The 13796-nt window shown below is 47.2% G+C and overlaps 1 protein-coding gene across 1 annotated transcript in view; it reads left to right on the top strand.

The window, feature by feature from the left end:
• GALNT12 (polypeptide N-acetylgalactosaminyltransferase 12) overlaps positions 1 to 13796 on the top strand; it is a 251211-nt gene that overhangs the window by 80211 nt on the left and 157204 nt on the right. Inside the window, exon 2 of the mRNA XM_030204961.1 lies at positions 9793 to 9962. Coding sequence (XP_030060821.1) covers positions 9793 to 9962 — 170 coding nt within the window. The remainder of the gene's footprint in view (positions 1 to 9792; positions 9963 to 13796) is intronic.

The following is a 13796-nucleotide window of genomic DNA, read 5'->3' as shown; positions in this document are numbered from 1 at the left end:
TCCATATTTCTCGAAGGGGTTTTAACAGGATACTATTCCGCACTAGAGGCGGCAAAACTTCAACAGGGCATGAAGCAAATAATTAAGGTGGTATGGGTGAAAAAATTCTCATTCTGCCTCAAGAGGAGTATAATCATCTCGTTCCAGAAACCAATCTCCCAAATGTCTAGCAATGCAGGCTAGATTATATTTATATATGCCTGGCAGGCCCATGCCTCCTACCCTTGGAGAATACAGTACCTGTTAGAGGTAAGTATCTTTCTGAATGTGGGTTGTCGGCCCAGGAAACACAGCAATTTTGTCAGCAAAATATTAAAAACTTTTTCCAGAGTCTTCTGGTGTGCGTGTGTGACCGTCTTCCCGCCCGTCGCATGAGCGTTCCTGTTTAGTATTTTTTCTCCATGGTGAGGTGCGGTCGAGTTTTCCCCGCTCCTCTCAGGCCCAGGAAAGAGTTTTCTGCGTTGACTTTTGTCTTTTTTCTTTCTTTTTATTAGAATTTACAGTTTAAAAAAAAAACTCCCGTAGTTTTTCTTTACTTTTTGCCCCGTTTAAGTTTCCTTTGTTTTTCGATGCGGCCGGGTTGCTCCCTTCTTTTCGTGCCCTTTTTTCTTTTAACAGGCACGATCGCGTCTTTTGATTTCTCCGAAGCCGTTTTTTCTTCCATGCCATTGAAGACACCCAGTGGCTTCAAACTTTGTACTCGGTGCAACTGGAATATCTCTGGTACCGATACCCACGCTTGGTGTATCCAGTGCCTTGGGCCCGACCACAGCCCAGCCGCTTGTAGTTTGTGTCTTCGCATGAAGAAACGGATCCAAGTGTCTCAAAAGCTCTCAACAGAAGCTTTTTGGGGCTCAGTCCAGTCCTTCAACATCGACATTGAGGGCTGCATCAACGTCGGGAGCGAAGGTAATGGCTGCGGAACGACCAACTCGTGCTGGGAGCAGTGAGGCATCGAGTGGGTCTCCACCTGTCTCGAGGCCTCCTGTTATGTAGGCCCCCCGGGACCGACCTTCGTTGGACCCGGCCCTGAGGAGACGTGAGGTCTCCACGTTTTCCACATCGGTACCGAGGAGTCTCGATAGCGGGCGTCGAGCGAAAGCGAAGAAGCACCGTTGTTCTCCTTCGACACACAGTACCGGGAGCTCCGGGGCGTCGAGGAATTTGGCACCCGAGAAGCGTTGGCGCCGAGAGGATCGCTCCCCCTCTATTCAGGAGGTGCCGATACATCGGTCTAGCAGCCCAGTACCTGCTCCCAAGCCTCGACAGATTCTGCCACTGGCTCCTATCCCGACCCCGCAGCCTTGTCCGACGGCAGCTCTCGACGAGCACATCAGAGCCCTCCTTCCAGAGCTTCTGGAAGGGTTACTGTGCCAGGCTGCTTTGGTGTTGGGGGTGCTTGTGCCTTCCGTACCGTTGGCTACAGCGGTCTCTGGCCCTTCGTCTGTGGTGAGGTCCCCGACCTCGGTGCCTCCTGCGGCATCAGTGTCGGCTGCCACCTAGGTCGACTCTCCTTCGACGTTGGTGGAGGAAGCTTCACTGGAGTCCAGGCAGGCGTTGACTTCTCGGCACCACCATCGAGGACGTCGTTCCTCGGCATCGAGGCAGGCTCAGTTTCGGACTGCTCTGAGAGATGTCTTGCCCAATACTGAAGATGAGCACTCGTGGGAGGAAGAGGAGGATCCCAGGTACTTTTCTTCTGATGTGTCCTTTGGGATTCCTTCTGAACCTTCCCCTCCACCAGAAAGGAAACTGCCTCCACCGCAGAGTCTATCCTTTACATCCTTTGTCCGGGAAATGGCTGTGGCTATTCCCTTCCCTATGGAGGTTGAGGATGAGCCCAGGGCTGAGATGCTCGAGGTCTGGATTATCCTTCTCTACCTAGAGAGACTGCATTGGGTCTTTTGCATAATGTACTGAAGGAAGTCCTTAAGCGAAACTGGTCATTCCCTCTGTCTAACCCCGTGATCCCGAAAAAGAACTGAATCCCAGTATCGCATCCATGGGGAACCTGGATTGATGAAGTCTCAGCTACCTCACAATTCCATGGTGGTGGACTCTGCTCTCAAAAGATCCAAGAGTACTAGGGACTATGCCTCGGCGCCCCCAGGCAGAGAATCTAGAACCTTGGACTCTTTTGGGAGGAAGGCGTATCAGGCCGCTATGCTCGCTGCCAAAATCCAGACTGTAATGGGGGTCTGCTTCCTCCTCTTGGGTGGAGCTGGCAAGCTTGCGGGCTCCCAGGGTTCCAGGACAGAATACAGCTGATACTGGAACTCGGGCCAAAGTATTTTATTATCAAGACAATTTCATACCAAAAATCATAATATATTCCTCAAAACAAAAGGTACAGTCCTCATGAGATAGTCCTCCAAAGAAAAAGGTCCAGTCCAGGTCCCAAATCCCTCCGCAAATGTTCATCTCCTCACGAGTTCAGGCCCTCTACTAGGCCTTAGTTTCCCTTCCCTCCCCCTACTTCAGAAGGGTTCAGTAAGAGTCCAGCATACTGCCCATAGGGCACCGTAGTTCAGAAAAACTCTTCATTGACAGTCTTTACACATCAAATCAATACCACAAATCACCTGCTTTTTTACACAGCACAGAGGGAACCCTGTCAGGAGCAGGGTTGGCAGTTTCTCCCACCTCTTAGCACCACGCCCGGTGTGGGCTCCTCCACTGCCTTCATGTGCTGGGCAGGGCAACCTTTGAATTCTCCCACTCCATGGTAGCTGGCTCCTCTTCCTTGGGCAGCTCTAGGGGCAGGCTACTTCCTTCCTCCACATACTCCATGGAATCTCTCTCTCCCTTCGTCTCTCCTTCTCCCTGGTGACCGAGAGCCTCCAGGAAATCTGCTCTCCCCTTCTCACAGCTGGGGGGAATTATATACTGATGGTGAAGCCAGGGAAACTGAGCTTCATCCTTCCCTCGCCCTCTAGTGGGGAAGGGAGTAACAGGCTCACCCTGCCTCGAGCCATTGCTCCCCCTGCTGGGACTGGGAATCCATTCCATCTTTTTAGAACTACTCTCCTCACTCATTCTTGCAAGGACTTCTGGTACCCGTAGTTCTGGGCTCAACTGCTTCACTGGAAAGTCTCTGGAGCTTGCCTTGTCACACACCCCCTCCCTCAAGAAATTGTGACACTGGGAAGCCCACAGCGGCTTTTCCGTCGAGTCTGCAATTCGCGATAGGGCATCAGCATTCCCATGGAGCCTCCCTGCCCGGTGCTCTACAGTAAAAGAAAAGACCTGTAGGGCTAGATACCATCTAGTAAGGCGGCTGTTGTGCCCCCGCATCTGCTGCATCCATTTTAGAAGGGCATGATCTGTAATAAGGGTAAATGGATGGCCCTGCAAATAATACTTCAATGCTTCCACTGCCCATTTAACAGCTAGTCACTCCTTTTCTATTACTGTATAGTGTTGTTCTGTGGGTGTTAATTTTTTACTTAAAAACAAGACCGGGTGTTCCTCCTGCCCAAACTCCTGAGATAAGACTACCCCCAGCCCAATTTCGGAGGCATCCGTCTGTAGGAAAAAAGGGTTTCCCAAAATCTACCTCTTTCAAAACGGGTTCCTTACATAGGATATTTTGAAGAGTGTTAAAGTCCTGTTTCCCTTTCTCTCCCCATACTAAGGTATTGGGGTGGCCCTTCTTGAGCATGTCTGTCAAGGAGCTCAAAATCTCTGCAAATCTAGGGATAAATCGCCTATAATACCCTATGAGCCCTAAAAAGCTACGCAATTGCTTTTGTTGGTGGGTAGGGGGAAATCCCTAATACCCTGCACCTTATCGGTCAGGGGTTTGATGACCCCACCCCCCACCCAATACCCCAAGTATTTCACTTCCCTACTGGCAAATACACACTTCTTTGGGTTTAAGGTTAGCCCCGCTTTCCTCAGGGATTATAACACCGCCCCCACCCGGGGCAAATGGGATTCCCAATCAGGGCTAAAAATCACTATGTCATCCATGTAGGCGGCGGCATAATCCTGATGCCACCGCAGAATATGGTCTGCTAATTATTTGCAGCATACAGCTGCCCCATTCAAGCCAAAAGGCATCCTTTTGAATTGGAACAAACCCAAAGGTGTACTAAAGGCCGTTTTCGGTTTGGCTTCTTGTGCCAAAGGAATTTGTCAGTACCCTTTAGTAAGATCAAGGGTGGTCAGATATTGGAATCGCCCTAACTTATCCAGTAATTCGTCGATGCGGGGCATGGGGTACGCATCAAATCTAGAGATAGCATTAACCTTCCTAAAGTCAATGCAGAATCTTTGGGATCTGTCTGATTTGGGCACAAGAACTACTGGGCAGGACCCAGCACTGATAGATTTCTCTATTACCCCTATATCCAGCATCTCCTGTACCTGTCTAATAATTTCCTGTCACCTGGCCACGGGCACCCTGTAGGGCCTCAGAAGAACAATCCTTCCTGGCTCGGTATGAATGGAGTATGTAATTACATGAGTTTCCCCTGGAAGGGGATTAAGGTCTTCCTGAAATTCCTCCAACAGGGTCTCTACAGCTCGCCTCTGTTGGAGATTTAGGGAAGACCCAATGACTGGTGCCCCCCCTCTCCCAGAGGTCACTAAGCTGGGGCCACAGGTCCTCTTCCAAGGCAGCCACCATTCCTTCCCGCTCTATCCACGGATGCAATACATTTATATGATACATCTGGGGTTTCCCTTTCTCGTTCTTCTCAATATGACCAGGAACCTACCTTCCCTTTTATCACAAAAGGACCCTTCCATTGGGAAGTGAACTTTATGGGGGTCTGAGGGAATCATTACTAGGACTATCCCCTGCCTGAAAATTCCAGACCTTAGTACCCTAGTTGTAGTATCTCTTCTGTGTCTCCTGTCACTTCCCTAGATTACCCTGTGCATAATCCGAGAGGATGTGTAACCTAGCCCGCAACTCCTTTAAATATGTGCTTACAGTCTGGGGTTCATCTACTTTTTCCACCCACTGCACTTGTATAATATCAAGAATTCTCTGGGGCAATCGCCCATACACTAATTCGAACGGGGACACCCCCAACGAAGCCTGAATGTTCTCCCTGCTGGCATATAGAGCGAACAGGAGTAACTGATCGGCAGCCTGTTCAGGCTCAGTCCCAGCGCGCTCGTTCTCGTCAGCAGCGTGCGCATAAGGCCTCTGTGGCACCCCAGCAAAAGCAAGGGACAGGCTTTTGACTGACTCCAGTTCAGCATAGCCTCAGAAAAAGTGTCCGTGCTGGACGACTTGCCGGTCGGGGGGGGGGGGGGGGGGGGGTTGATATTTTTTCACCAAAGGTGGCCTCTCATAGCCTCCGATCGGTGGGTTCTTCAAATACTTCGGTCAGGATACACCCTCAGTCTGGAATCCAAACCTTCAAATTGTCCACCGGTAGCTCATTCTTACAGTTCCCAGCACAAACAGGTACTTGCAGAGGAACTGTCCTGCCCTTCTACAGGCCCAAGCAGTCAAACCCATTCCACCAGGGGAAGAAGGGCTGGGATTCTATTCCAGGTACTTCCTTGTGCAAAAAAAACCAGGGGGGATGCATCCCATCCTAGACCTAAGGGCCCTGAACAAATTTCTAGTCTGAGAAAAGTTCAGGATGGTTTTCCTGGTCACCCTTCTTCCCATGATTCAAGAAGATGATTGGCTATGCTCTCTGGATTTAAAGGATGCTTACACCCACATCTTGATGCTCACAGGAAGTATCTTTTGGCTAGGAACACAGCACTTTCAGTACCGTGTACTGCCTTTTGGCCTGGCGTCTGCGCCCAGTGTTTACCAAATGCCTAGCTGTAGTTGCAGCGTCGCTACGCAGACTGGGAGTGCATGTGTTTCCTTATCTCGATGATTGGCTGGTGAAGAGCACCTCGGAGGAGGGTGCTCTGGAGTCCATGCGAATGACTATTTAGGTGCTAGAGCTACTGGGGTTCGTCATAAATTATCCCAAGTCCCATCTCACCCCAGTCCAAAAATTGGAATTCATTGGAGCCTTGTTGAACACTCAGACAGCTCAAGCTTATCTTCCTGAGGCAAGGGCTGACAACCTTCTGTCCCTGATGTCCATGGTTCGAGCGTCTCAGAAGGTCACAGCTCGGCAGATGTTGACGCTTCTGGGGCACATGGCCTCTACAGTTCATGTAACTCCCATGGCACGTCTACATATGAGATCAGCTCAATGGACCCTAGCTTCCCAGTGGTTTCAAGCTGCGGGGGATCTAGAAGATGTAGTCCGACTGTCCACCAGCTTTCGGAATTCTCTTCAGTGGTGGACGATTCGATCCAATTTGACCAGGGGTGACCATTCCAAGTTCCTCAGCCGCAGAAAGTGCTGACGATGGATGCATCTCTCCTGGAGTGGGGAGCTCATGTACACGGGCGCCACACTCAGGGAGCCTGGTCCTTTCAGGATAAAGGTCTGCAGATCAACCTCCTGGAATTAAGAGTGATCTGGAACGCTCTAAAGGCTTTCAGAGATCGGCTGTCCAACCAGTCATCTTGATTCAGACAATCAGGTTGCCATGTACTACATCAACAAGCAGGGGGGCACCGGATCTCGCCCTCTGTGTCAGGAAGCCATCCAGATGTGACTTTGGGCTCGCTGTCATGCATGTTTCTCCAAGGCACTTATCTGACAGGCGTAAAGAACAGTCCGGCCAACAGACTGAGCAGGATAATGCAACCTCACGAGTGGTCTCTAAACATGGGCATAGTCCGCAAGATTTTCCGAGCGTGGGGCACCCCCTTGGTGGAACTTTTTGACACTCAGATCAATCACAAGGTCCCTCAGTTCTGTTCCAGGCTTCAGGCCCACAACAGACTAGCATCAGATGCCTTTCTCCTACATTGGGGACAGGCCTTCTGTATGCGTATCCTCCCATACCTCTAGTAGGGAAGACTTTGCTGAAACTCAAGCAAGACTGTGGAACCATGATCCTGATTGCACCCTTCTGGCCCCGTCAGATCTGGTTCTCTCTTCTTCTGGAGTTGTCCTCCGAAGAACCGTGGAGATTGGAGTGTTTTCCAACCCCCATCACTCAGAACAAGGGATCGCTTCTACATCCCAACCTCCAGTCTCTGGCTCTCATGGCCTGGATGTTGAGAGCTTAGAATTCGCCTCCTTGGATCTTTCAGAGAGGGTATCTCCTGAGTCTTGCTTGCTTCCAGAAAAGATTCCACGAAGAGGTGTTACTCTTTCAAATGGAGGAGGTTTGCAGACTGGTGTGACAGCAAGGCCCTAGATCCTCTTTCTTGTCCTACACAGACCCTGCTTGAATACCTTCTACACTTGTCAGAGTCTGGTCTCAAGACCAACTCAGTAAGGGTTCGCCTTAGTGCGATTAGTGCTTTTCACCGCCGTGTAGAGGATAAGCCTATCTCTGGACAGCCTTTAGTTGTTCGCTTCATGAGAGGTTTGCTTTTGTCAAAGCCCTCTGTCAAACCTCCACCAGTGACATGGGATCTCAACGTCGTTCTCACCCAGCTGATGAAAGCTCCTTTTGAGCCACTGAATTCCTGCCATCTGAAGTACTTGACCTGGAAGTTCGTTTTCTTGGTGGCTGTTACTTCAGCTCGTAGAGTCAGTGAGCTTCAGGCCTTGGTAGTGCATGCACCTTATATCAAGTTTAATCACAACAGAGTAGTCCTCCGCACGCACCCTAACTTCCTGCCAAAGGTGGAGTTGGAGTTCCATCTGAACCAGTCAATTGTCTTGCTAACATTCATTCCCCGTCCTCATACTCGCCCTGGGCAGTTTGCACACCTTGGACTGCAAGAGAGCATTGGCCTTTTACGTGGAGCAGATGAAGCCCTTTAGACTGTCCACCCAGTTGTTTGTCTCTTTTGATCCCAACAGGAGGGGAGTCGCCATCGGAAAACGCATAATCTCCAATTGGCTAGCAGATTGCATATCCTTCACATGCCCAAGCTGGGCTGAGTCTGGAGGGCCAAGTCACAGCTCATAATGTTAGAGCCATGGCTTCGTCAGTGGCTCACTTAAAGTCAGCCTCCATTGAAGAGATTTGCAAGGCTGCAATGTGGTCATCAGTCCACACATTCACATCTCACTACTGCCTCCAGCAGGATACCCGACGCGACAGTTTGGGCAGTCGGTGCTGCAGAATCTGTTTGGGGTTTAGAATCCAACTCCACCCCCCTAGACCCATTTTTGTTCTGTTCCAGGCTGCACTCTCAGTTGATTATGGTTTCAGGTCAATCTATGTTATGTCCTCGCCATTGCGAGGCCCAATTGACCAATGTTCATTGTTTTGAGTGAGCCTGGTTACTAGGGATACCCCACATGTGAGAACAAGCAGCCTGCTTGTCCTCGGAGAAAGCGAAGATACATACCTGTAGCAGGTATTCTCCAAGGACAGCAGGCTGATTGTTCTCAGAAACCCGCCCACCTCCCCTTTGGAGTAGTTGTTTGTTGTTTATTTGTATTTTGATTTAACTGAGAGAGAACGCTCACGCAATGGGTGGGAAGACGGCTGCGCATGCGCGGAGCGCACTGCACGCACGCCACAAGATTCTGGAAAATTTTTTAAATATTTTGCTGGCAAATTGGGCCGACGCGGACGTCGACCCACATGTGAGAGCAATCAGCCTTCTGTCCTCGGAGAATACCTGCTACAGGTATGTATCTTCTCTTACTTTTCCCACATGTCAAGTTTCATTCTATTTCATTAATTATTCTCTGCTACAGAAGCTGGTACTACTCCTCCATACAAATGTAGTGTGACATTTTTTTTGGGGGGGTGGGGGCTTAAATCTCTGGAACCCCTAGTCTGATTTAGCTCATTTTGGAACTTGTTCTCTTTCTGGTTTTTCCCTCATTCTAAGTTGCATCACATTCTGTTAAATTTTTGGAAAGTTATTTTGTTGACAGAAAAACTTGACTTCTTTTATGTAATTCTTTCCAGCTGACTGGAAAGAAAAAATGATGGAATGTTATTGGGGTGCCAATGAGAATTTCACTGTGGAAGCTATGTGCGGCACTGCCGCCTTGTTGTGTAGAAAATCTGTGATGTTGCAGAGGATGTGATGTTGGTAATTGATCACTAGAATCTTTGTAGGTAGTGATAGGTTTTATTGCCCTCCCCCCCCCCCCCCCCCCGAAAAATGTTGGAGTGCTTGAGTTTCTGAGACATTTTAGGACCTTTTTTTACAATTAAAGAAGGTAACTGAGGGGTCTGAAAATCTTCTGCATTGCAGTTTCTTTTTCTTGATCCAGTAAAAGTTATCACAGTCTACAAACAATTCCAGTTTTTTTGTGAGGACTGCTATGATTGCTAAAATTCTGCACTATTGGTGGTTGATCAGAATGACTGATGACTGTTCAGATTAGATATGAGTAGTTAGATTGTGATGAAGGCATTGTTCAGTCAGATTATTGCTTCTGAATGTGCATAAGGTCCTCACATTCAAGATCAGGATCTTAATTTCCTCAAGATCAGGATCTTAATTTCATAGGTCTTGCATTTGAAGGGATGTTTTTGAGTTCTTGGTTAGAAACCTTAGCACTTCATTGAAAAGGTACAGAACTGAAGAGCAGAGCTTTTGAATGGAGCTACCCATGAGCTGTACTATAGGATTTAAAGGGTCAATAGTAAGGAAATTGTCATGTTATGAGTGAATATGATTTTTACATGGTTTAAATAATCTGAAACCAGTTTTGCATTATTGAAACTCTGTGTGTACATTGTGCATGCTAGTTTTAATAGGCATCCCAAAAAATTTTATAGCAGAAAGATTGAATATGAATTTCTTAGATTCTACCTTTTTATTTACAGGTGTAGAGTGAAGAAATATGATTATGATAATTTGCCCACAACATCTGTTGTAATAACATTTTATAATGAGGCTTGGTCTACCCTTTTGCGGACAGTACATAGTGTCCTTGAGACGTCACCAGATATCCTTCTGGAAGAAATCATTCTTGTAGATGATTATAGTGATAAAGGTAAGCCAAGCTATTCTTAACTGTTTTTTGTAATCTCATTAAATTACATGATTATGTTTCATTACAAAAGTTGTTGTAAATGTAAAAAACTATTAAACACCTCATTTTGCTGTATAGACCTTGAAACAACTTCTGATACTTTGCTGTTCCTTGATCTTTGGATTGGTAGCTTGTGCCGGTAGACTCTCATGGCTGTGTGTTTCTGACCTGGAACATTCTGTTCAGCAGAGGTTGGTGGATGCTGCTTGCCGGGGGGATAACCTTTTTGGAGAGGAGGTCACTGACCAGATCAAGAAGCATACAGATACTATTTTTTCTCTCTCCCGCTGGGCGTCTTCTGTAACTGTCTCCTCATTGAGGAGATATTTTGGCAAGTCCTGTAGTGCTCCCTATTACTACTGTAAGCATAGGTACAACCCTTCGGCTGGCCAGCCTGCTCAGGCTCAGCCCCAGTGCACTCGTTCTCGTCAACAGCATGTGCCTAAGGCCCCTGTTGTTCCCCAGCAAAAGCAAGGGACGAGCTTTTGGCTGGCTCCAGTAGAGCATAGCTTTGGTCAAAGTGTCTGTTCCGGACGACTTGTTGGTCAGGGGGAGGATAAAGTTTTTTCACCAAAGGTGGCCTCTCCCCTTGTCCCCTCTCAGCCCATCCACTAGTTGTCTCCCCTTGTCCCCTCTTTCCCATCCAGCATCTCTCCTGCGGCCGCTTCTGCTTCTTCCAACTAGCAGCAGCGTAGAACAAATCAAGGAATAAAAGGCGTGGGGCTGCAGTGTTCAGATGTATACTGTTGGCTCTGCCAATCCCTTGTCCCTCTGACGTCAACTTCCTGTTCCGGGGCAGGAAATCGACAGAGCCACTGCTGCTGCTCATTGGGGAAATCGGCAGTGGCCATGGGAGAGAGATGGGAGATGGGGGGTATGAGTGGGCAAAGAAAATAAGGTGTCGTGTACCGGCACATACCCGCACAAAAAAAGCACTGTATTTATCCGTCACTCATAAAAGTAACTTTGACAAGTTCACTAAAGCAAAATGTATTTTCACAAATCACTCACCCTTCCTATCCAAGGAGAATGTTTTATTTAGAAATCAATATTTCTTAGCACTCACACACACTCCTGTTTCTCGTTTACCCCCGCCCCCCCCCCCCCAAAAAAAAAGCAATCAGAATTTCACAGTCTTAGCTAAGCTTCCTCTTTGAACCTACTGCTTGAGCCATCAGCTAATCAAATGGCTTTTAGCTGTCACCTGATAATTGTCATACACACTTCCTTGCAGGCATGCCCTCCTCTCGAGTACACGTTCAGCACAAACTTTCAGCCAGCCAGAACATTTACAGATTTTAAACAGTTACTACCGTTTGTTTTTATCACTCCCTGATCTCACGTACACCTCTCCTTCAAACCTCTTGACTTTAATATGAACACTGTACAAGTTCACCCTGAATTAAGAGTTCTTCCCACACCAGGGACATATCTAGTACTGGCTGTGTATGTACAGCTGGTCAAAAATAGAGGCTATAAGAATAATATAATGACCCTTCTTATCCTTAATAACTTGTCTGACAAGGCATTGCATAGATATGACCATTCACATCTCATTGGTTTTCTTCCTGAATCTGTTAGAAGTACAATAGATTTGGGGAAATGTAGGATGTCTAACCTGCTTTTTATGGGAGAGAATTAGATAAGTCTCTGGCATGAATCTAATTTGGACTTTTGATATAATCAACTCGCAGAACCAACGTTGATGTTTCATTAGAATGTTAATCCCCTCACATTCGTGGTAATCAATTTAATGCTACCCAGGGTTTTAAGAGTTCAGAAACATTAGCCTTTCTCTTGGCCACACTGTCTTAACCAACCCCCCCCCCTCCTAGTTCCCTCCCCACATATGAAACAGCCAGCACTTTCCACCATTGGAATTCCCTTCTCATTATCCCAATTATCCCATTATCCCAATGCCTTATCCTTTCATCGCAATATAACAAGATCAGTTATTCTAATATTAATACCCCAAATCATATTCTTCCCATCTCGGACACCTTGAAACTCCTGGGAGTCACAATTGATCGAAATTTTACTGTAGAAAGTCGCGTGAAAAATGTTACAAAGAAAATGTTCCATGTGATGTGGAAACTTAAGAGTCAGAACATTCTTCCCAAGGGAGGTATTACGCAATCTGGTGCAATCATTGGTGTTAAGCCATTTAGACTATTGTAATTCCATCTATACTGGATGTAAAGTACAAATTATTAAGAAACTCCAAACAGCCCAAAATACTGCAGCTAGACTTATATTTGGAAAAGCGAAATACGAAAGCACTAAACCCCTTAGAGAAAAATTACATTGGCTTCCACTAAGAGATCGAATTACATTCAAGACCTCCACCCTGGTTCACAAAATTATTCATGGCAAACCCCCGATGTATATGTCAGATCTCATAGACTTGCCAGCAAGAAACATAAAAAGTTCTTCACGCACGTTCCTGAACCTCCATTACCCCAAATGTAAAGGACTTAAATATAAATCTGTATATGCATCTAGCTTCTCCTATATCTGTACACAACTTTGGAATGCATTACCGAATGCCATAAAAACAACGCACGATTTGACACCCTTCCGGAAACTACTAAAGACTAGTTTGTTCAAAAAGACTTATCAAAAGGATCCGTCATAAATGACCTGACATCTAAACTCAACCAGAACAAGTTAACAGTGAACTCTTCTATTCGATTACATTCATTTCTATTTCTTTTCACTATTGAACGTTATTTATTACCCTTGATTTCAAATTCCTGAATTGTACTGTATAGCCACATACTTCTAATATACTTCATTTTTCTGTATTTTAACTGTAATAATTAATAATATGTACTTCTCTCCGGAAATGGGTACCGCCATTTTGACGTAATGTAAGCCACATTGAGCCTGCAAAGAGGTGGGAAAATGTGGGATACAAATCTCTCTATATAAAACGCACCTCCAACATTCTAATGAGGCCACAGTTCTCTGAACGTTCTAAAAATGTCATGGTCCAGATCGGTTTCCCTCCATGAGTGTCTGCCCCACCCACGTGTCAAACGTGAAGACGTCGCGGGCAGAGCAATGACACTGAAGAATCCCATCGCAAACCCGTTGCTAGGCGACGAAACATCACAGGAAGGGAGAGACACAACCAAAACGTGAGAACGCGAGGGAGGGAGGGAGGCAGGCAGACAGCCTGAACGACGGAGGGAGGGAGCGAACGAACGAACCAGACAGCCAACCGGCCACGCCCACCCCAAAGTCACCGCCCTTCACAATGAAAAGAAATACAATCACATACACACCACCTCAGTGAAAGAAAAAAACAAAAAAAAAGTCGCTGAATTAACCTTTCACTAAAATGTCCGTAGCAAGGAAATGGAAGGGGAGAATAACATGAAAGGAAATGGCAGAAGCAAGGAAGCCCTTTGGTTAATCTCTGTTTCCACTCCACTGCGCAGCTGTCATTGCTGTACACTCACAAGCAAACCTAGCAGCTGCTGCAACAGGAGAATAACATGAAAGGAAATGGCCAAAGCAAGGAAGCCCTTTGGGTAATCTCTGTTTCCACTACACTACACAGCCGTCATTGCTGTACACTCACAAACAAGCAAACCTAGCAGCAGCTGCTTCAAAAGAGGGGGGACTCAGACAGACCCTATAACTGGGAGGGAGGAACACCCTGCAACTGGAAGGGAGGGAGGAACACCCTGCATCTGGGAGGGAGGGAGGGAGGGGGGACCCTGCAACTGGGAAGGAGGGAGGGAGCGAGGGGGTGGGACATCCGTGCAACTGGGAGGGAGGGGAACCCCC

The sequence above is a fragment of the Microcaecilia unicolor genome, chromosome 1 (genome assembly GCF_901765095.1).
Source record: "Microcaecilia unicolor chromosome 1, aMicUni1.1, whole genome shotgun sequence".
Lineage (NCBI taxonomy): Eukaryota > Metazoa > Chordata > Amphibia > Gymnophiona > Siphonopidae > Microcaecilia > Microcaecilia unicolor.
The sequence above is the reverse complement of the archived record's forward strand: the minus strand, read 5'-3'. Positions and strand labels throughout refer to the sequence as shown.